This window comes from Tympanuchus pallidicinctus, unplaced genomic scaffold, assembly GCF_026119805.1.
Source record: "Tympanuchus pallidicinctus isolate F22 unplaced genomic scaffold, pur_lepc_1.0 scaffold3, whole genome shotgun sequence".
Classification (NCBI taxonomy): domain Eukaryota; kingdom Metazoa; phylum Chordata; class Aves; order Galliformes; family Phasianidae; genus Tympanuchus; species Tympanuchus pallidicinctus.
The window spans coordinates 14,386,350-14,410,608 of record NW_026294747.1 but is presented as its reverse complement, the minus strand read 5'-3'; the positions used below and the strand labels follow the sequence as shown (position 1 = coordinate 14,410,608).

Here is a 24,259-nt window from a genome sequence, read left to right as displayed (position 1 = left end):
TGGTGTCAGGACACACTGATATTTTCCTGTTTCACAGTGTTCTAGCCAACACAGCTGTCTTTATTCCCTTGACATTCACACAGAAGATGAATTCATCGCAGCCAAAAACAACAGTCTTTTTTTTACAATTTCATATTTTTTCTGCTTACAAACTGACTGCTCATCATACACTGACAGCAGAAAAAAATAAAATGCCTTCTGTGGTTACTTCATTTTCTTTCTCATCATTCCACAGTACAGACATAACATTTTGTTTCTTTAGAGCAAAGAAAAAGTACAGCGTCCAAAACTCAAGTGACTGAAGTCACCTATTTGTCCATAAAGAGAATGAAACACAGGAAGTGCATATATAAGCCATTTCTTGTGTTGCTGTAATACTATACTCACATTAGCAATAATTGTCTCTTAAACTGCCTTTAGGAAATCTTAAAGAAACTTACGGCAAAACTCAGGAGTCCTCCAGTCGATGCAGATTCCCTTATCTAAACAGGCCATTGCATACACTGCAATGGCATCACACATGCATTCACAATCACCTCCAATGTCACAACCACATGAGTCTCGGACACAGGCCTCATAATAGGGCATACGATTCACCTGTATTGGAAAGTGAAGTAATGAGTTTTCTGAATTCTTCAGTGCCTATTTTATCAGAAGATGTTTTTTATAGGTCCCTTTTGGCATATGAGAAAGTCAAGAGAATCTGTTCCATTGAAGTAAGAGTAACTAGTATTTCCACTGAACACTTGTCAAAACAGTCAAACTTCAAAGAACTCTTTTTAACAAGAATGTAGATATTTTCCAACTAATAATAGAAGTTCATGAGGTTTTTCTAGATATGTATGTCTAAATTCATACTGAACATACATTTAATCAGTTAAAAAAGAAATTAAAAAAACAAACAAACAAACAAACCACAAAAACCCACATCCATTCAGGCAGAAGTACCTAAAATTCACCAGCACTACAACTTCCACAGCTATGCATGACCACTGCAGTATCAGCTGTATTTATCATTTGTGGTCAATTCCTGAAAATGCAGATCTTCCTTCAGAAAGCCTGGTTCTGATAAATCTCATGATATACGTGTTACAACACATGGCTTATGAGGATTGATACCTGACTTAAAGAGAAGACCTAACTACTTCTTACCTTATTGTGACAGGCAGAAAAGACTTGACTGTTGATGATGGAACATGTCTTTTCTGCCCAAGCTTTACGATAAGGGTTCTTGCTACAGGGGTCCACTACAAAGTATACATCCCCACAGAGAGGATTCTCCTTCCAAGAATTCACAAATTCCAGTTCATTTGATGCCACATACTTGCTTCGGGTTTCAAAATCATCTTTCATATTGCCATTATAGTTTCCGCACAAACCACAGATAGTTTCCTGGATAAAATGAAAGCACTGTCAGTTGATTATTATTACTTTCATTCCCTTTCAATTACTGGCATTTTTTCCTACTTTAGTAGTGACTGTGATCTACAAATACTCTCTCACACGCTCTTTGCAAATTGTGCAGGAAGTCCTGTTCATCAGTGGATGTGTTTCTCATCTCAAATGTAAGTTGTCATAATTTAGAGACCAAATTCAACCAAAACATGCAGTTGTTGCATAAAATATAAAATCTTAGCTCAAAAAATTCTTGTAATGCCAAAGGATAATCACAAAAATCAGCCTTTAGTGAAAATATCTGCTGTTTCGGAGATAATGAGTAGAAAATGAATTGCTACTAACCTTTGCCATCATGCAGAGTGAAGACAAACATCATTAAACTAGCAGGTCAATGTGAATGAAGTATAGTTTACTGAAGAAGTTATTCTGCAATACCTGTGTTTCCCTGGAGATCTTGATGAAGAAGTTCATGTGCTTATTCCATACAAGAGTCATGTTATATTTTCCTGGGATAATGATATCAAACATCAGGTGGAGGGCATTCTTTTTCACATTATACCTCACTTGAAGATTTTTCCCAGAAATAGAGAAGGTTTCATCTCGCAGTATAATAGTCAAGTTCTGGAAGAAAAGTTGTGCACATGTTATAAATTATCAAGTTTCAGTATTTTTTTTTTTACTTTCCATGAATCATTGTTGCAGATCAGATACTGTACTGCTATAGAAAATCTTCTCATTTTTTACAGTAGCCAGAAACTTCAGAATAACTTACTGTCAGCAGTGATGAAGGTAAGCGAGTTTCCCTGGATTGTCATCTTATCTTAAAATGATTGGCTTTTATTTCCTGTGGAATTTTTTTATTTAAATGCAAATCTTCATAGGAAATATTTAAAAATGTATTGTTTTAGTCTCATTGTTTGGTATACTAGAACTCTGATCACATTTTATGCATATATTACAGCCAGCCAGCCAGCCATCTGCATCCAGCAGAGCAGAGGAGGTTCATCTTCATGTATTCTTAGAAATAACAGAAAAGTTGCAGAGAAAGTCAGTGTATCACTTGGGCTCTTCTACTTACTCTCTCCTGCTCTCATGTGTACTTTAAAACATAACTCACATCATACCATAGTGTTTCAATGTCTAGAGAATCAGTAGAAAGGTTTGCATGGGGGTGTATGCACTAGAAACTAGATCCTAAGTGCAGCACTGATGAGCTAAAAGTGCCACTACACAGTAAAATGGCAAACGTGTACTGCTTGTAGTGACTGTTCATTGGGGTAAAAACTCAGCTGTCCATAAACTACTCTCTGATTACAATGAAAGACTCCAAGGTGAGAAGATAATATTGTGCATTAGTGTTCAAATATAGCTGAGAACTGCAAAAGTTAACTAATTTTGGAAGCTGTCAGACAGCAGTGAAAATAGGGATTACTGATCACTGCTGTAATTTCACAGATACACGTCACGTAGTAGGATAGTAGAGATCTGGAAATATTTTGAATTGGCAAGTACTATCCAAACTAAGAGAAATTTGGTGTAGTTTTGTAGATCATCCGTGATAAGAATTCCTCAGTTTTATTCTGCTGCTTTCTTGAGCTTGGGAGAAAAAATAACAACTGTCTTTTGGCAGGGTGGGTAAAGTTAAAAATTTAATGACTTCTAAGGGAAGAGGCTGAAGGACTAAAACACTGACATGAGAACTGATAAAAAATACGCCTACTAAAGTTTCCTACTAAAACTGAAGCTCTAGGCTAAGCACATAATTTCACATGCAAGACATACCTGAAGTGTCCAGAAGTAAAACAAGTATGGCCTTAAATGGCTATTCTGTGGAGTAACAGTAAAATGAGGATCTTACCCCAAGGTAAATGCTGATGGATCTAGAGCACGTAACCCCTGATTTCCCACAAATGACATTCTCAGTAACAATTTTAAAAGAGGAAAGAGGTCTATTAACATTGCAGCCGTCCTAAAAAGATAAAAACACATGCATAAAGATTTAATAGACTCTGTGTCTGAAGTCTCTCAACTTAGAAGCACGAGAAAGTATAGAAAGCACAAATGTGTCATGACTGTGATTCTGCCTTTCAGTACAGCAGGCCATCTTTATTTACTCTCATATGAGAGATAGTCCATCTGTGAATGTCTTAAAATCCACTGCTTGCTATTAATAGATAGATCCTGGGATATTTTATGGTTTAGGTAACTGAACCATTCTATTCCTCGTAGAAACCACATATTTGTAGTCAGAAGTGAAAAAGTTACAGAGAGTTACCTCACTGTTTTGGGAAGTAATAGTGATGACCTCTGATTCAGTAGAGAAACTGACATCACTGAAAGACACAGTTGACTGGTACCGAAGATGTACACAGCAATGACTTTAAGTGTTATTTAATCTAAAATTGGTTGCACGCACATTAAAAATTTCATTTTGTGAACTAAACATTTTTTATTTTAAAATTGTATATATGTAGAAAATAAGCACACTTCTTGTGCTTATTGAGATTCAAAGTGCTTTAATGGATATAGTACATCCCAGGATATTTTCATCAGTCTTTTAAAACAAGGTACTTCTTGATACTAAGATACAGCCAAAAGCATCAGTAAGATGCAGATTACCATAGCTAATATGTATTCACAGTTGCCATCAAACACAAAACGCTGTCCATCAAAAGTGGTGATATGGCCTTCTCCGTACAGATTACATGTTGAGGAACATCTTGATTTCTGAACACATTTCCATTTGCCTTTTCTGCAAGTGCTGAGAGTGCAAAGAGAAACCATAATTAGATTCTAAAGACATACCACCTTATTTCTTTTTACATGCATACAGTTTTATAGATATGACATTCATTTAATAGTCTGGTGCACACTGTGACCAAGTAACGTTTAATATAAGAACCATAAATAAAAATTATGGATTACTGAGAAAATTCATTATTAAGTAAATATGTTAAGTCTCTTTTGCTTTCTTTTCCACTGAAGAAAGAATATGTGCTTGTTTATTTCAGTTGCTGATGAGAACAGATGTCACAGTTATGATGCTTTGGGTGCTGGTGTTTGTAATATTACATTAAAAAACAGAAATTGAACAAAGTGCTCTGAGAATGCAGCTGAAGAGATGCAAGTAATCTTTCTGGGAAGCTGTTTTTATCTACAGAAAGGAAGGAAGATTGCCCTCATCTTTATTTAGGTGGAGTTGATAATTTTTGACCTTATGCAGTTTACAGTTAAAGTCCCTAATGGATGCCCTTATTCCCTGGATACAGAGGTGGCATAAATATTCCCGAAGCCCATACAGATGACTACTAGATCATGACTCTTTTGTTTGTACTTATTTATTGTCAGACTTATTTATACAAACATACTGGCAAATTTTAGCTTCTATTTACCACCTCTATGCTTTGTCACTGTATTCCTTCTGTTCATCTTTCAGCTTTTGCTGAACTATTTTTTTTTATTTTTTTGCTGAACTATTTTTATTTTCCTGTCAACTAAACACCTTTGTTATATACCTGCACAAATTAGTGAAACTGAGATTCAGCAGTGGAAAATGGTTTGACTCTTACCAGATTTCACATTCAGTTTGGATCTGTTCACCTTTTCTATATGAAAGGCCTCCATATTCACAAGGACACTCTTCAGCTGGAACACACCTGCCATCAAGATTTTCATATAGCCCATCAGCACAGACACAGCCTGATTCACATTTAGTAGGAATCTGGTAAAGATCAACAGATTACAGAATGAAAAGGGATACAAGATGTATTTTATTTTGTGTGTGACTCACATTAAGGGTGAATCTATAATCAGTTCTATTTTTTATTTGATTTCAATGTTACGATTTTCCTTATGCTAATATACTAATCAATTTAATTACTTTCACTGAAGTTACAAGATATACCTACTGTGTGAGATACTAAACATACTTGAAAACTCTGAGAAATGTCTCTCATTGCTAACAATCTTTCAGACAAACAGAGCACAATATAGGATTCTTTACTATCAAGGTACCCTATGACATTACAGTTCTTTCAGTCAGTCTGTTTCCTCAGTATAAAAGGAAAAGAAAACTCTTCAGAGATAGACCCACCTAACTTAGGTCTCCTGCACTCCACAATCATCAACAGCAGATACTTTGGAAAGAATGGAACAGAAAACATATACTACATGTTCTATGGGTTTCTAGTGACATGCAACTTATGGAGTACTTGAGCCAGAGGTGATAATCATATATTTTAGAATATTTAGTGGATTTTTAATTTTGTAATTCATTTAATTCAATTCCTTTGTTCACTTTTTAAATGTGTGTACTTTTTTATTGTCCACACGGTGGAAAAAAGACTGGTGATCAATCATATCATGTTAGAAGAGATACCTCCTCTCATTTCACTAGAAGAAACTGAATTCTTCCCAAGATTCTCAAGTTCTTCCTCTCCTAGAGGATTAATATCACAGGGCTGTGAAACTTACACATTCAATTCCAGTAGCCAGCATTTGACAAGTAGGGGCACATGCAGCTCCATACTTGTTTTCCAAGCTGTCAGAACATGATATATATTTCTTAGGCGCTTTGCAGTTTTCTATGAGAAAGGGAAAAAACAAACATGGGAGATTTTGAAGTAACAATTTTATAGTGGAAAAGAATGTATTTCAAAGTAAGCCATATCAGACTCATACCTGCAGGATTTTGAAGTTTGCCAGTGCAACTTAGCCTCCCATTAACACAGTAGCTGGAGGGAAAGAAAAAAAAAGGAAAGGAATTTTGATGCAGTTCTCTCCTAAGAAATAAATTTAGGTTTTCAGCAAAATTACTTCTTGTTTTTCATCACTGGAAGTGCTTCATTTGTGTTGCTTCAAAATGGAATGTGAATCAACTTGCCTCTCTTTAGTATTAGTAGTATACAGAAACACAGTGTTGAAAAGTGAAGGTTGGGCAATCTTGGTGTTTGTATACAACTGTACAGATAAGATTAGCAAAATCTCCTACTACCCTCAACTAGGAATAATAAGATTTTACCAATTATTTCCTAATTTTTTCCTTAAAGTTTCCAAGCATAAGGTTAATCAGATGTTTTCTGTTTAAGAATTTTTGTACTTTAGGAAGTGGCAAAAAGATCTTAACATTTTTTTGCTATTAAAATAGTGGAGACTGCACTGGTTTTAGTTAGGAGGCAGTTAATTTTCTTCATGGTAGTTACACAGTGAAATATTTTGGATTTTTGATCAAGGTAGCATTGATAAACAAATGTTTTGGCTATTGTTGAATAATCTCAAAGCTGCCTTTTCTTTTCATGCCACACCACCAGCAAATAAGCTGGAGATGCATAAGATGTTAGAAGGAGCCACAGCTGGGGCATCTGACCCCAAAAGACCATTTCATACCACATGACATTGTGCTCAGCAACACATCTGGGAAAAGAAGAAAAATGGTAGTCACTTGATGTTACAGCACTTATCTTCTCAAGCAATCAGAAAAAGCTCTGCTTTCCTGGAAATGGCTAAATATCTGCCTGCTGAGAAGCAGTAAATGAATCCTTATTTTGTTTGTGCTTACCACTCTGCTTATTAAGAAAGTTTATTTTTACATATTAAAAACAAAGAAAGTTATTAAACTGTCTTTATAGTGACCCACGAATTTTCTTGCTTTTGCCCTTCCGTCTTCCTCATCCTGCTGGGGAAGAGTGAGTGAGAGGCTGTGTGATGCTCAGCTTCCTACTGTGGTTAGCCCACAGCAGAGACACTTGAAGACACTTCTTCATTTTGTATTTGTTCATCTTTAAATCCGATACACCTACCAGGTTATGCCACCAGTCATTGTTGACTGATCAGGTAAGATGTACTTCCTATCTTCTAAATAGCAGGGACAATGGGATTTACGAACGCATTCATTCTTGTGGTTCAGATACATCCCTTTAGGACAATGGCAGCCTTCAATTGGGATGTCAGTTGGGTGACATTCCAGGGTTGGGTTGGAGAGTGACAAGCATGTCCTTTCACATGCCTGAGTGTTGTAGCTGAATGTTTGATTGCCAGTACAAGTAATGGCTGTAAAACAAGAGGAGAGTGTATGCTGAACTTCGTTTCCTTGTCTTTTTCCCTATGAAAGATAACTGGGCTCACAGTAATGTACTGCATATATTCTGTCCATAACTTCAATACTTAAGGCTAGCTATTGCTTTTTTTTTTTCCTGAGGATGTGGAGCTGTAGTAAACAATATTTCAGAGCAAATCTTAATATGGCTGCTTGGAAGTTTTTGAAGGTTATATAACATCTTATTGCCTCTTTGTATATCGGAATGAAATAATACCAGGGGAAACTATGCAGAAATATTTTTACACAATTCTAAAAGCCATCAGTTCATGTGAATGTGGCATTTATACCTGCTAGTTGGTCTTCTCAAGTAATAAGTAGTTATTTTCTAATGGCTAATGTAGTTATAAAATATTGTCTCATTCTTGTTCAGTTTTTATAACAGGTGAAGCAAATCTGGGCATTTTCTAGTAGATCTGTAGCAGAAATGCATTGGTTGAATTACTTACTGCAATTGTCCATACTGTTTCTCCAGTTCTCAAGGATTAAACCCATTGCACTGCATGTTCGTGCATATGATCCCAGAGCAGAGCAAATATAAGGAAAGGTCTCTTCATAATTACAGGCTTGGTAGACGCATCTCTGAAACCCAACACAAGGGAACTATTCTGTTACTGGGAGCAGGCATTTGGAAGTACTAAATGTACTGAACAGTACTGAGGTAAGTGAAGCAAAATACATAGTTCTGCATAACTAAAACAGATGAAAATGATCGGATAAATTTCCTGATAGATAGTAAAATATGCTTAGTACTGAAAAGATTTAGTTTATTCAATGCTTTCCATTTTTAATTTTCAAAATGTTTCATGGAGATTGGCAAATAGAAGAAATTCAATTATGCAGCAGGGAAAGCTAATATTTCGCGTAGTTAGCATTTCTGAAAAGGAAAATTGCAGCAGGAGCAAAAATATTTTCTCATTCTTAGAATTATAAAAAAATCTGAATTGGAAGGGACCCACGGTGATCATGGAGTCCACCTCTTGGCTTTGCATAAGACCACCCCAAAGTCAAATGATATGTCTGAAAGCATGGTCCATGGAATTCTAGGGATAGGATTGGTAGCATAAGGCCAAGTAGACTTCCATTACAGTGGAGGTTTATTTAAAAAGAATATGCTTGTTTCTTAGCTTCTATGCATTGCTGATCCAAATGAAAGGCGTCCTGTATATGAGCTCTGTCTAGTCTATCTTTGTGCTTCCTCTGTATTCCATCTATCTTAATTTCCTACCTTGTAGAAAGGAGTAGGGTTTACCACAGCATGGCATTTCTCAAACACTGTACCCTTCTTCGTTAGAATGGAGCAATGAGTCTCAGCAGATATTTCTAAGTAAAACAAAGTCATGAACATAAAATAGCAGTGAAAATTAGGAGGAGATTTTGCTCTGCCAATTGTGAAATTAGAGGCTTGGAAGAGATCTCAAAGGCTTGTTTAGTTTACAAGCCTGTCAAAGAAATACCACAAATGCTTATGTTAGCATTGACTAACATCTGACTAACTATTGCTGAAGACCTCCAATAATAGAGATTTCTTAACATTTCGGGCAATCTGTTCGAATGCTTCATTATCATAAAATTGTTTAGATTGGAGAAAACCTTCAAGATCATAAAGTTAAACCATCAAGTCATTATAAGCAATATTACGCCCATAATTAGAAAATGTATCTAACAGAAAAATTGAATGTATTTCAGATTGTATTTTATCCTTTCTAACAGTGGTGTGGAGGGTGCTACTATTTCCATTTTAGCAGATCTGGGGACTACTAAATCTCCATTCATTTTTCTTCCAGTTGAATTCTCCCTTTTAGTGCATTTGTCCCATTTCACAATTGGTCACAAATTCTAGACCACAGGACATTCTTTCCAGCCTTCTCAGAACTCTCTCCCTATAGCTGGTACTGCTTTTGTCAAACTGTAATTTTGTTTTCTAACAGCAAAATTATACACACTATTCTAGCTGAGATGTTGGCAATGATGGATCAAGTAAAAGGACAACTTAATATGTCTTGCAAGACAATATCATAGTTCTAATAGCTCATTTGGGCACCTTTTAATACTGATAGCAGTAGGGACCTGGATTTCAGTTGCATCACTGCTGACATTCTAAGACATCCACAGAAATTACAGTTTCATTGGAAAAATCAATGAAAGTTCTCATTCATCACTTTAATCCCAGACCTCTAATACAGGATCTGATAAATTTTCACTAGATGTATACTCTGGAAATGAGAAATATCTTGGTGACTGAATTTTTGATTTTCAGTCAATTCAATCATCTCAGTCTGTGGTTCTCTCAATACTCTTTGGACTTATGGAAGTGGCAGATGAAGCTAGCAGCAGAGATCAGTTACGACAGGATCATCTACTTACTGTTCAGCTGACTCAAAGCACAAGGGTCAGTCTCTCTCTCCATAGCAGGAAGGCAATTTCCTGCCCTCCAGGAATCTACAAATAGGGAAGCTGTTCCTTCAGTGATATCCATACTAGTCATGAAGTCATCTGTAGTGTCTCCATTGTAATTACCACACAAACCTAATAATATCAGAAATGCGAGTGATGAACATTAAAAAATACACACAATGGTCTATATTTCATTCTTTTACAATAGTAAGAAAATTGTGTTAGAAGATTCAGATGGAGTGTCAATCAATATGAATAGGTCAAATAGCCAGAGAATCTTAATTATGTGTACAGTCACTGAGCTTCTCTCTGCCTTCTGAGGTTAAGATTATCCACTTGTATTCAATGATATCCATTCACACAACATTTCTATGTCCTACTTCTGGCGAAAAACGCATTTTCAGTGGTCACAAGTTAGATAAAAGATGTGAAATATTTTGAAGCTGGGTCTTTTCTTTTGTATATAAATCTGTAAATCAAGAGTATATGTTTAGACATTTTTAATGTCCAAAGCATCTCTAATTCCCAATAGATAACTAAAATACAGGATATGCCTTTGCATTTAAAGTTGCTGCATAGTAAAAATAGATGCCTCTGTCTGATACTTATAAGCTGAGAAGTTTTTGTATTCATGAATGACTCACTGTATGTACAGTGAATTTGCTTTGTATTCAAAACTCTATGTGCTCCAAGATGTAGTGATCACACAGGATAATTAATTGGCCCTTCACTGCCCTTCACAACGCATACTGAAAAAGGCATACAAAAAAGAGATCATAGAGTCATAGAATGGTTTGGATTGGAAGGAGTCTTCAAAGATCATCTAGTTCCAATCCCCCTTCCATGGGCTGGGATATCTTTCTCTAGATAAAGTTACTCAAAGTCACATTGAACCTAAACTTACACACTTTCAGGGAGGAGATATCCACAGTCTCTCTGAGAAACCTGCCTCAGTATCCTAACTATCTTCAGAGTAATTAATTATTTCTAATGCCTAATCTAAATCTACTCTTTTAGTTTAAAACCATTACCCCTGGCATGGAACCAGTTCCACTTCTTCATGAGACTACACACGCTGGCAATGAGTCTCTCCTCATATTTTTGTAGGTCTCCTTTATGTTCAGAAAGGCTGCAGTAACACCCTTCTCTTTCCAGGCTAAACAATCTCAACGCTATTAGCCTCTCTTCATAGGAAAGGTGCTCTAGCCACCAATTTAGTGGCCTTCCTCTGAACTTGCTCTAATATGTCTGCATCTCTTTTCTGCTGAGGATCCCAAACCTGGATGTAGTACTTCAGGCAGGGTCTCCTAAGAGAGGAGTAGTGGGGGAGAATCGCCTCCTCTCTGGGAGGTGACCTGCTAGCACTGCTCTTTTGATGCAGCCCAGGATACAATTGGCTTTCTGGACTGCAAGTGCACACTGCTGGCTCACGTTGAGTTTTTCATCCAACAGTACTCCTAAGTCCTATTCTGCAGGGCTACTTTCAATTTATTTGTCATTCAGTCTGTACTGATGTTTGGGATTGCCTTGACCCTGATGCAGGACCTTGCACTTGGGCTTTGAACTTCATAAGATTCACATGTGCCCAATTCTAAACAACAGTTTTGTATTTCGCATGAAAAAATGCCACCTATCAAATTCCATTGATGATTTTTAAAGTTATTACAGAAACGAAATTCTTAGCTTATCTGTTTTCCAACGCAGCTATTTTTGTTGGTTTTCCTTCGTTGAATCCAGATAAAAAAAATATGTCTTGTAGGATGAGTACTAAGCTTTCAAAATTACACTCTCTGAGTTGTCTCCTTTTCATGGAGACTAGATTTCTTACCTAGGGTTCTGCCTTGGAATTGTGAACTGACTTTAACATAGGCCTGGAACACAGGTGATGTTTGAACAATGAGTTCCAGACCAAATTCTGTATGCATTTGAATGAACATCGAGGATTGTTTGAAAATAGTGATGTCTCCTAAAAGAAGAAGAAGATTTTAAAACAGAGATATTCAAGCATAGGAATACTGTGTAAGTAGTGATTTTAATGTATATACAAATGTTTAAGCACTCTGTTTACACATCTTTTCCTTCCACATTCAAGTTTCCACAAAGGGACAGATGAACTGGAAAAGATTATAATTTTCCTATAAAACCTGTTGACTGTTACTAGCAATAGCGAGATTAAAGATGTTGGATTTCATGACATAAAACAGTGTTATGTATTATACTATGTAACATAATTCAATTATAGATATATAATATAATATATAATATATATAGATAATAATATACAATAATATATAATATATAATTTAGACTGTGCATATATTTTCATTTCTTTACCTGATTTGTAAGGTAGCCGCTTAAGTTCATCATCATCAGTAAGGAATTCATTCTGAGAAATCACAATTTTGTCCTGTATGAAAAGGATACGGAATCCAAAGTAAACATTTGTACTGGTGGTATTTATATTTTCTTCAATTTAAGCAACTATTCTCAATGACCTATATAACAGGAAAAGACTGATTCAAGCTTTTTCTTGCATTCCCATACTGTCTTCAGTTTTCATTTCAAAAATGCTGTAGTCTTCTGCACAGCTCTCCTAACTTCATAAGTTGAAAAGACAACAAAGATATTTGTATATATACATATATATATATGTATAGTACAGTATCTATTTCCCACGCTTTATCTGCTCAGACTTCAAACATTTATTTTGCTAGCTTGATTAATGAAAAGCTGGTTAGAAACTGTGGAGGGAATGCTCACCTTTGTAGACAGGTAAATTATAGCACTAAGCGATGTCTCAGAATGAGAATAACCAGACTTTTCATAAATAGCCATTAGGGTTCCATTGTGTGGCAGGCTGGAACTCTGGAGGAAAATAATGCAAACTCATGTCTGTTACAGTAAAAATTATTTGTGAAATAAATGCATAGCATTGGAAGACCTCAGCTTGTGTTCTAAGAGGAAATTGAAGACAGACATACATCCATTTGATTTTGTGTCTTTATAGATTTCAGGAAATTACCTTCATAAGAATGTAAGTGCAAACTCCATGAAACCTGTATGATCTAGAATCAAATGTGGTAACAAAGGAACCTCCTTCCAATGAGCACCTTCCAGGGCAGGGCAACTCTTTGCAATTCCATTGACCCATTGTACATTTACTGAGGAAAACAAGAAATTCTGTGTAAGGTTATTCTCATTCCAAGTGATTATTTATCAGAAAAGATGATTTGATCCTCCTGTCTGGGAGTTTTTCTGCAGCTGATCAACTTGGTAAATTGATTACTATACACAATGTAACACACATAATGTTTACTTTTATTTCTACTGTTCTGAAATGTCTTCATCTTCATTCTAACATGTCAACTACTTATTAGTGGTGGAAAATATCACTTGTATCACTTTTTGCCTCAACTTCCATGCTTTGATCTTCTGCGTGTTTGTGCATGAGCTGAAGTTGTTCCTCTTGAAGTTGCTGAACTCTTCCATGGATTGTCATAATATCTGCTGAGCATATTATCCATAAAAAGTGAGTTCACTGTTACAGTTTTGAGGACTGTTTATGTTATTTTTTTATTTATCAGAATGATGATAGTGAATTAACAGTATACAATTATTCTACAGCTATAATACTTTAAAAATTAAAAAATATTGTCTTCTGTAGTTATTTTCTGTTACAGAATTCAAACATGGTTTTCAGGACTGATTTGGTAATTTGGACTGCTGAGACTGCCAGAAAGAAATTATAAATATTTGCTTTATTCTAATTTTACCTTCATTTTACTAGAAAAGATTTTAAAAAAAAATTATTGCTTTGCGTGATCTAAAAGAACATTTGTATTTCTACATGAGATGAATCAAGAAATAAGATGTGCACATGTTAATTTAGTTAAAAATGTATTGTTTTTTAGCACTCAAAGAGTGTGACCTCAGAGACGATATGACACATTTTTAGCTGCCCTCAGGAAAGTTAGGCTAAATTGTCAAGTTACTTGATAAAGATGCTCGCCGTCCTCTAAAGAACCTGTTGCTACTCACCAAGTTCTACATGCTGCTTTCATTGTATCACCAGGAGCGTATGTTTCCCCATTCAGTGTACATGGGCACTGCTCAAGGTGAACACATGTGCGATTCTTTGAGATGTCATCAAGAACTGTTCCTGCCACAGAAGACAAAAATCAGAAGTATATTTTAGTATTCACTTAGCACTAATAAATTAGATTCTTTCCAAAACCAGATGTCATTAAGAAAGATTCCTGCAGAGAATAAAACTGGTGGATGAGAATGGTTTTTTAATTACAGTTTTTCTAAGCATGTTAGCCTTGAACTATTCTAAAGGGGTTTTACAGAATTCTTCTAATATTGCAGAACTTTTCAGAGGTATACTACGTTTTGCTGGTGCTCTAAAAGGATAGATACTTATTTAGCAAAGGAAATGAATTAAATCTTAATCTATTTACATTATAGTATAGAAACATAAGAAAGCAGCTTATAATTATCCCATCACATGCTATAGAGTTGTAAGGAAAATGCTTTCTCAACTACCTTCTAGCAAATAGTAAGCAAGGGTCTTTCATGATAGTGACACTGGTTGCATTTTGTTACATGAGAAATGGCAGTTCTAGCAGCACGACGCCCTGGAATGCACCTCTGTTTCATTGTGTAAGAATACTACTCCACTTGACTAGGTCTACACCAGAAGTATTTCAATGGATCATTAAGGATATGATGAAAACAGAGATGATACCTTCTGGACAAAAGCAACCATAGGTACAGTGACTGGAACAGCTGTACTCAGGGTTGGAGCAGGTTTTAATACATGGAGAACCACACTCCTCGTAGATTTGATTAGCAGAACATTTCCCCACAGCTGCAACAACCAGAAGTGCAAAGTGTTAAGGTTTTTAAAATGTAAACAGAAGAATGTCTCATCTACAACAGGGGATGGAGAAGATGTTGTGAAAACTATCATAAATAATCTCTTACCCTGCCTCAGTACTCAGCATGAAAACTGCTATGATTTGGAAAAGACTTTGCTATTGTTTCACTCTGATTATTAAGAATTAATAATATATTTCTGTGAGTGCATATTGTGCCTTAGTAATATTTATAAATTCCACAGGGCATTTTGTAGAAACTGACTCTTTTGAAAGATTAAAATCAATTGAGAACCAACCAAAAAATAAAATGGGTTAACAATTTATGTAAGAGGGGTAACGTTGGAGAAGAAGAAAAATTACTTTAGAAAGAAGTGTAAATGAAAAGATTTGGCGATAGTAATGGAAATTAGAAGAGAAAGCTTTCAATATGTATGAGGAAAGAATGAAAAAATTTCATCAGTAAATAGAAAAAAAAAGAGCACTTCCAGTGCATATGAAGATGAAAAGAACAGAAGAATACAACACAGGAGATGGAGATGGAGATAGGGTGAAATGATACAAGGCCTTGAAACTAGAAGAGGGATTTCACTACTTTTATGCTAAAATCTATATGGTAGCCAATCTCAAAGATTTTTTCAAGTTAACTGAGTTTTCCATGAGTAAAAAGAAATGTGTTCCCATTGAAGCATTTCATTTTTATCAATTTACTACCCATGGCTGAGATTAAATGCAATTCATATGAATAAAACATCTGAACTTACAGCAGAAGTTTTCAGTCCTCCAGTTGAACACCACTTGATGAGACATAGCACATTGCCTTGAATACTCTGACAGTGTAGAGCAAGTACAATTCTTTTGTCCTGGCTCACTGCAGTCCTGCATGTCAAGCTGACAACGAGTGACAAACCCATCTTTTGGAACACTGCAGGTTGGTGACACCAGGTTAAGCAGCTGAGAGCAGATCACGGCCTAAATAAAAAAGGGAAACAAATGATCCTAGTAGTATGTTCCTCATCTGAAAACCAGAAAAGGAAATCTCTGCTACTTATGATTTTCTTGTTGGCTTTTTTCTTTCCCTTGCTTAGTAATAGGCATGGAACGAGTTCCACTTCTTCGTAAGTTGAACAGTAGCCATTATTTTAGTGCCATCAATCTCCCTGTGAATGGTTGAGAACATCACAGAGAGAGAATATGTTATCTCATGGTGATTCATTAGGGAGAGGGACGTGTTCCTGGACAAATATCACTATGTTGATATATCAACATGCATTCCCCTTTGGGCATGCATTTGATACTTAATGTTGCCTACTGAAGTATAACACAGCAAAGAGAATGTAAAGAACTTAAACCTCCCAGCCAACAGAAATTCCCACCAGATCAAAATTTTTTTTTTCAGTGTGAATACAAGTAATATTTACAAGTCTCTTCACAAATCTTTCTCACAGGACCCAGAGAAATGCCTATTCACTGTGGAAATTATGATTTGACTTTCCCTGATGAAACAAGAAGGTCATTCTAAGAATGATTTAATTCTTATATCTGCAGATTCTAAGAAATGGAAGCTCTTTTGTTCTTTGATGCTACTAAATGCCTGCCTTTGGTCAAACATGTAAATATGGATGCATCATGTTTCAGGTACGTTGATTTTCTTTCCATCTAGGACTGGAAGCGATAGCAACAGACAGTGGCTGACTCTATTGTAAATGCTGTTATCTGGCAATATATTGAAAGTTTTTTCTGAATGTCTTCGAGTTTGTACAGCTTACAATTTCAGGTTGTTAGTTGTTTCATACCAAGTTCATTAAAGCTCCATGAATTTCCTGTGATGACCTGCATCAATTTTCAGAAGGCTGTGAGCTATTGGTATATTTATATGAATGACACAAATCCTGATTCAAAAGTACCTGAGCCTTTTTCAAAATGTATTTTGTTGCAAAGAACTCTTCTTTCTTGTATCATGTTATACAACTTTAAAAACTATTTTCTTGAAAGTGGATTTGTGAAACCATAGCCTCTCTTCTACTTTGTCTATCTCGCTGCAGAAAATTCAAGATGTTTCTTACGTATTTTTTGTGAGGAATGGAAGGAATTGATATCTCCTCAGACAGACAGATCTCTGATGGATCATCCATTTTTTGTAATGCAGCAAACTTGTATGTATCCAGTAATTTACCTGTAAATTGAAGGGTTATAATTTGTCAGGAAAAAAAAAACATGGGTTCAATTTAATTGTTGCTGTGATGGAGTAAAATTCAGATTCTATTCCTTGACTATAAAAGTTGCTGTTAAACCTAGTTTCCTGATAACAACTAGTTATTTTGCCCTTTGCCTGTAATCTGTTCAGTTAAACTTTAGTTTAACTTTTTCAGTTAAACTTGATCATCTGTGGGTTGTTACCTAATCTATCACATCAAATACCTCACCAGATAGCAGCTACTGCTGTTTTATTTTTCTACCAGAGGTTAAATTTTGTACCAGAGGCTAATTCATGCTTCCTCATCCTATCCTGCACTCTTGTTTTCCCCTACATACATGGTTTTACTCATTGCGGTCTAAAAAATATTGAAGCCTTTTCAAAGCTCTTTTCTGCGTATAGAATATAGCATTTGGAAAAATTATTCTGAAATAATTTTCAGAATCAGTTCATGGTGCAATTTAGTGTTTTCACACTAGCCTTGTAGTTCAGATTAGCAGTGTGCTTCTGAAGCAAATCATTCCTATCATTCCTAGTGCAATTTGATTTGCATAGTGGATTGGCCTTGGTATACAGAATTGTTATCAGATAAAAAAAAAACCTCTAGAGGAGGTGTTCTTAAGAGGTCCATGGGCACTGAGCTCCAACTGCTCATGAATACCACTCCAATAGACCTGGTTAGAGTGATGGGCACTCCCTATATCACAAACAGGGCTGATGCCAAATTCTCAGCACCAATGAGTTTTTTTTCCAAAGTTTCATATTTACTGGACAAACCACTTTTTAATATTCTTGTCCACTGTGTTCTTTTTATTAGAGCCTCGTTCTTGCTTCTGTCTAATGCAGTCATCTCACTCACTGCACCTTGCTAAGAACAAACCTTGGATGTTCTGCAAGTTAGGTGAGAAAACATGATTCTTACTGCTTGACTCTAAAATCTTATCACTTGTTTGAGGAACCTATAACATTATTGCCACAGCAAATAATTATGCATAGCATAATTGTATGACAGATAGGTTTGTTGGTGACGTATAGTGCTGCTCTACTCAACTCTAAAACTGAACAGTCACAGCAATTTCAGAATTAAATTCTGCCTTGACTTTGTTTGATTAGATCTCCTTCCATGTGATCTGCCATTAGATCTTACCTTCACTCACAAAGTCATTTAGTTCATAGCCATCATAATTTCCACACATTCCACAGGTCTTCCCCATGTATTTTTTTTCAGTCAAAACCTAAAATAAAATCAAAGGAAACATAAAAAGAATCACCCTAACTAAAATGATCTGCACACTACTACTTCTCAAACAAATTCAGTTCAAGAACCCATTTAAAGGAGTTCCTTCTCATTAATATCATTGACTTGACTGGATGAAGAGTTCTGAAATTAGTAACTTGCTTTCCTTATCAGCATGTAGTGAATGTTCTGATTTTTTTTCTTATTCAGTGAAAAAACAAGATTCTAAGAGATTTGCAGTTAACTGAGTGAGGCTAATACTGTAAGGAGCTGGAGAAATAGAAATAAAAAGCTGCTGTTTTCTTTTGTAACTTTGTTGACAAAGCATGTATTTCAGGATTGTTCTCTTAGGAAATTCAATGTTACAAGAAGAAAATCTACTTTCAGAGAAAGGTTATTCATTTGTTTATTGCTTTAGATAGTGAACTGGTAATATTGCTTCTGATTACAATCAATAAATTATTCTGAAAATCTTAAATTGCAGGAAATAATTGGACTGCACGTAAAATATAGCATCTGCTGGAATATATTGTATTATGCTGCTGAAATAGCCTCAGCAAAGCATAGAGTCCAAGAAAACATCCATAGATCTCAACATCAACTGCTTCAGATAACAACCAATGCTGGAATTTAAAGAAACATGTAGGTATAAAAAGCAAGAAGGTTAATAGATGAAACAAGAAATAGAATAAATACCCAAACAGTAAGCACATCCAAAGAGCTCCAATTATATCTAAAAACTGTCAGTCCAGTAAGTCAGTGAGAGTTTTATTTTCTGCTTCATGAGAGCATTTTACTAACCATGAGGTAGTCCTCATTGTTCCACATGACAACTAGTTCCATCTCCATCAGCTTGGCAACAAGGCGGACACTGCGCCCATAAGGTGCTATTTGAATTCCATTGCTGGCATAAGGCAGCTTGATGACACTGTAACGTGGGAGAAGACAAACTGAGCTTCTCATATCACTGTTATGTGGGTATTAGCTGTCTTTTTTTTAGACATAAAACACACTGCAATCTTAGTACTTATGAAGTAGAATTTTTCTCCTTTGTAACTATAATATTTTGAGATGCATTGTTTCTCCTGTATCAGTAGATACTGAAATCAGTATCAGCTGTTTCATGGAAGAATCACCAAGATATGATTACATGATTACATGATTATATATGATTACATTACATTACATTATACTACTGATACTATTTTTGTAGGACTCTGTATCTTCACTTGATTTGGTTTTATTAGGGCAAAGATATACATTTGAAAACAATGCATGGTCTATGTAAGTAGAAGTAATGTTGGTTCTCCTGAAGAACTACAGACTATATAGCCTGTCAACTGCTAAGAACAAAGACTGACAAGTCAAAGAAACTCACAAAGGGAATACTGTAGGAAGTTTTCAGCCTTGCAGCTGAATTTTAACACTGTAAAGCAACAACATTAAAGAACTGAGGTATTTTTCTAAGTGCTCAATAAACATGTATACAATCACAGAAATGTTGTTTAGGTAGGACCTTGTATGGTTAACCAGGCCAAGCTTCCACCTGAAACAGAGCTATCAGCAACACCAACACCAGATCAATCTTGGCTTTTGGAGAATGACTGAGATAGAACGGATGGGAAACTTTGGTTTCATTTCCTCAGTAAAACAGCTGTTTTCTGAAAATCATAATACTTGGATAATGTAAGCCCCTCCAGTGTTTCTCAGTTTCTTGAATACTTCAGAGTTTCTCTTATACACTAGATGTGTTACCTTTAGTACAGAGAGCTCAGAGTTACCAAGTCTCAAATCAAATAAGCTTTAAGCATAACACAGGAACTGAAAATTTTCAGTACCTTCTAAAGTGTATAATCTTTAGCAGCACTTGTGGAGGAGATTTAAACTATTGTAAGCATACCAGTATCACCTAGCAGACCGTAGTTTCAATGTGAGAACTGTTTTGGTTGGAGAAGTTTAGTTAGTTAGTTAGTTAGTTAGTGTTAACTTCTATGTTAATTTTTTGTTTATTTACTTTTGACACAAAGTAGGCTACTTTGTTGAAACTGCCTCTTGCTTTTTTGACATATTTTCTCCCTTTCAGCTCAGAATCTTACCCGACACTCCTGACAGAAATGCTGTCTTTCTCAACAATGATGACAGAAGGACCCAGTTCAATAATGATCCTTGCAATTTTTTTGTCCAGCCCGCGGCGGAACTGAATGTTGAAGTCTGGACTGGATTCATCACATACAGTTGCAAAGATATAGTTGCAAGTCCCAGTGAAGTCATACTGATATTTATCAAAAGTTGAAAAATGCCCTCCGCCCCAGGTAGAACAGGAATCCTTGCTTAAAACTGTAAATGAGAAAAATGGATTTAGGCCTACTTGCAGTGCATTTATCCATTCTCATTGCCAATTCAAACACAGATAACAGGAAAATCTGATAAGTTTCTGATTAATTAATCATGTGAACAACATTCTAGAGATGTTTTTGTAGCCTTAAAATTTTACTTCTACTCAGGAAGTCAAACAACAGTTGGAGTAAGAGCAATACTCTTATTTACTGTAAGCAGGAGAGCTCCTTTTCTTCCTTTTTGCTTTGAGAAACACCCTTGCATCTCGTTGGGTGATTTCAATGTTAACTACTTTGTTCCAGTCTACTCAATCTGTTTGTAAAAGTAACAACTTGCTACTGAAGAGATACCTTAGCATCCCAGATACAACATTTATGGGGCTATCTGTGCCTATCTAACTGTAATGAATTCCCTGCACAGTCAGATCATGAGTATCCAAAGACAGCCTTCAAAACTCCACTTTTAAGCCCCCTCTATTTTAGTTCTGTGTTTGTGTGGCAAAGTTCAAACCAACATTGCAAATATAGGGAATGTTTTAACCACGTATCATTTTTAACAATCACTTCTTGACTGAAAGGACAGATATTAGGAGGTTGAAATGAATCATGAAAAGAGATACAACTCCAGCATTTGATGTTACAGACATTTCTATACCTACTTAGAGCATTTGAACAGTCCCTCTGAAGCTGATAAAACAACTGAAGTAAGTAAAATCATCATTTTTTATCTATTTCCAGTCTTACATCATTGCTTGTCATTGCTCAATGATTTTGTTTATCTAGTTTTATGAAGCTCAATGTTTTAGACTGTATCTTAGAAGCAGAAACTATCAAGTAAGGTTAGCAATGTCTACCTGCAATTTATATTGATTATTTTAAAGCTGAAACATATTTTTGCTCTTTAAGAGCGACGTAATGTTTGGAGAATACTGCTGTTTTTATTCTGTAGAAAAAACTGTTTTCCAGTGAGCTGTTACCTGTTGACACAAAGTACTCCTCTTCCATACTTCTGGGCTGTCCAGAACGTCTAACTGGAAAATAGGAATCGGCTAATTGTTATCGTTGATCCTTCATGACCAAACCTAGCCGGCTCAATGTTGTGCTTAACAGATATGACCAGAAAACCCCAGCTTTTTCAGAGGATGCCAGGGAATGATTATGGTCAGAGTGCAATAGGGGTCCATTTCTATGAATACAGAGTGCCTTCAGAATGCAGTTTATTTGTTGTTACTTCAATCTTATTTTTTAAAAAAGTAACAAATGGGAGTATGAATAATTGAGGAAAATTTAAAATCAGATGACAGTTATTCGTCTGTTGAGTAGTTTTTAATTAAGTGATGCCTCGAGGTTTTTGTTTAATTTCTGTGTATCTGTGCCCCACATTTCCTCTGGTTTTAAGAGCTGACAGAACACAGAGATGAGTTGCTGAATTCTTCTAATGGGATGCATTTATCTACTTTTCCCTTTAACATAAACTAATGAAGCTCTTCCTGTAGCCTTTCCATGCTTAAGCTGAAGAGCATACACACAACATAAGCCATTCTTTGTTTGCTACTTCTGCCTAAAAAAAATGCCAATCATAATAACATTTGTACTTTGTATAATTTTTTGTTACCATTTTAATTATGAATTATAATGTAAATTATAAATTATGGTATTAATCATAAACAAACAATTATATTGACTGCTCTAGTAGCACTTCTGGTAGCTAACCTTTTTTAGCAATTTGGAGTGGTAATGCTAATTTTTCACTTTTAGTAAGAGTATTTTATCGTCTGTTTGTATTTCTTACTCAGAAGGACTAGCACAAATTAGCAGTAAGTAGGCAGCTGGAGTCAACTTTGATTACAGAATAAGATGCATACAGACAAACTTTCTTCACAGCTGAGAGAGAACTTCTGGGAAATTATCAGGACTTGTGGCAACAATAGCTACAGTTGGATGCTGAAGGGGAGCTATATCCAGACTGTCTTCCTTGCTTGGATATAAGAGTGAGGAAGAACTATTCCATATTCTGTTCCCACACCATATTTATTTACAAGGGCAATCTGTAATCTTTAAAGTAATCTTCAAAAAAATCTATATATAGAATCAACTTTCCTTCCTGGATTTTGGAAATGATTCAAAAGAATCAATTCCGTAAACTCTTAGATAATATTATTAGACCGTGATCTGCAGGAAGGAAAACAAAATGATTTTTTAAATTCTAAATTTCTAAATTTGGATCCCACCAGTTGAAAGTTACTGTAACTGCTCATATCTCTTCTGCCCTGTGGCATCAAAAACGTGGCAGCATGGTAGACAAAAGCATTTTCCAGTTAGTGTTAAACTTACCACAGCCAGACAAAACACAATACCACCCTTTAATAGGCAAAACTCCTCATTTACAACTTCTAAAATTAATCCTTTAAAACCAATTCTCCTTGAGGCAAGAATTTATTTTTAGTATATGTTTTGTACAAAGTCTTCTGCAATATTGAACTGATGCTGAATAGTGCCATTACTCAGAGCTGCAACATGAACATTAAATAACATGTCAGATACTTACTTCTTTGCAAGGTTTCTTTCTGTTTTTGGAGAAAAAAGTGGGACCAGTAATCTCCCTCAAAAGCTGTAGGAGGAAAAAAGACAATATAGTTGAATTCTTCTATAGGCAAATCATTTTTATTATCTTTATTTTGATTTATTTTTAAATACTGTACAAACCAAAGCACAGTGGGCATATCTGAATTGTGTCCTAATAATTATTGTGGAAAACCAAATATTTCTGCTTATGATAGAAAATTCTTCTGCAAATGATAAAATATTACCAAAGACTGCCAGAAATCCTATGTAATACAGGATTTCCTGTACTTAAGCCTCAAATCCTTCCTTGTTAAAAACATATGGGATAAATTTCGTTGCATGTTTCTGAATTCTTAGTCTATCATATGAGCAGATGCAATAGAGGGACCAGCCAAAACTGGGAAATTATGGGCAAAGTAATATCCCATGTGTTCTTTACAAGCATCATGCTATTTGTAGCAGAAAAGTGAGAAATCCCCAGGCCTAGCAGCCATAGCTGCTCTTGTTCAAGCAGAATGATGAAAGCTGCTACCTGGTCCCTTTCACACAACTCTTCACAGTCTGTCTAGTGATGAAAAGCCAAGGAACATTTAGCAAATGTGGAGTACAGTATTATCTTTCCGACATGAGTCCCCCTAGACATGCACAACAGCACTGTGATCTCATATGTACCCAAAGGTTCTCTGTACTAGCAGCTTGCTTCCTGCAAAGAAGTGAGAAGAGTGTAAGATGCTGAAAAGGGCTTCTATGGACAATCTATGAACAGTAAACCCTGTGCAGGTATACAAGCAGAACATGCATGGAGCCAGCTTTTCATACAGTCAATATTTAGACATAAATAACTAAAGAAAACTGTGAGAAAAAAATACCCCCACATGCTTCAGAAACATGTTACTCATTTATTGAAGTTTTTCAGGTCCAGTATTTCTTGGATGGTAGAAGTAAATATCCTCTAGAAAGCATATAATTATCCATTCTAGCTTTAGGATCTTTTGCAGTAGAGAAAACATGTACATTATGACAGAAGGCTTCTTTAATCTCAGAAGCCAGGCCAGGCCTACATACAATTTATGTACTTCAGCTCTGCAAGACTCTGTTGTTTCCTTAAGGAAACAAAGAGAATAAAAGCTCTTACAGAGCTCACCAACTGTAAGAGAC

General features: G+C 35.7%; 1 protein-coding gene across 1 annotated transcript in view; it reads right to left on the bottom strand.

Annotated features, from left to right (window-relative positions):
* Positions 1-21,541, bottom strand: part of MUC6 (mucin 6, oligomeric mucus/gel-forming) — a 32,539-nt gene extending 10,998 nt beyond the window's left edge. Inside the window, exons 1-24 of the mRNA XM_052695807.1 lie at positions 21,514-21,541; positions 20,297-20,537; positions 19,002-19,128; positions 18,111-18,198; positions 16,833-16,942; positions 15,531-15,738; positions 14,637-14,759; positions 13,928-14,048; positions 12,912-13,050; positions 12,650-12,754; positions 12,224-12,296; positions 11,718-11,855; positions 9,860-10,021; positions 8,721-8,815; positions 7,942-8,074; positions 7,197-7,446; positions 6,079-6,131; positions 5,872-5,981; positions 4,968-5,119; positions 4,018-4,159; positions 3,257-3,367; positions 1,834-2,019; positions 1,153-1,392; positions 441-597 (exon numbers count right to left, since the gene is read on the bottom strand). Coding sequence (XP_052551767.1) covers positions 441-597; positions 1,153-1,392; positions 1,834-2,019; positions 3,257-3,367; positions 4,018-4,159; positions 4,968-5,119; positions 5,872-5,981; positions 6,079-6,131; positions 7,197-7,446; positions 7,942-8,074; positions 8,721-8,815; positions 9,860-10,021; positions 11,718-11,855; positions 12,224-12,296; positions 12,650-12,754; positions 12,912-13,050; positions 13,928-14,048; positions 14,637-14,759; positions 15,531-15,738; positions 16,833-16,942; positions 18,111-18,198; positions 19,002-19,128; positions 20,297-20,537; positions 21,514-21,541 — 3,292 coding nt within the window. The remainder of the gene's footprint in view (positions 1-440; positions 598-1,152; positions 1,393-1,833; positions 2,020-3,256; positions 3,368-4,017; positions 4,160-4,967; positions 5,120-5,871; positions 5,982-6,078; positions 6,132-7,196; positions 7,447-7,941; positions 8,075-8,720; positions 8,816-9,859; positions 10,022-11,717; positions 11,856-12,223; positions 12,297-12,649; positions 12,755-12,911; positions 13,051-13,927; positions 14,049-14,636; positions 14,760-15,530; positions 15,739-16,832; positions 16,943-18,110; positions 18,199-19,001; positions 19,129-20,296; positions 20,538-21,513) is intronic.
* Positions 21,542-24,259: the final 2,718 nt, after the last annotated feature.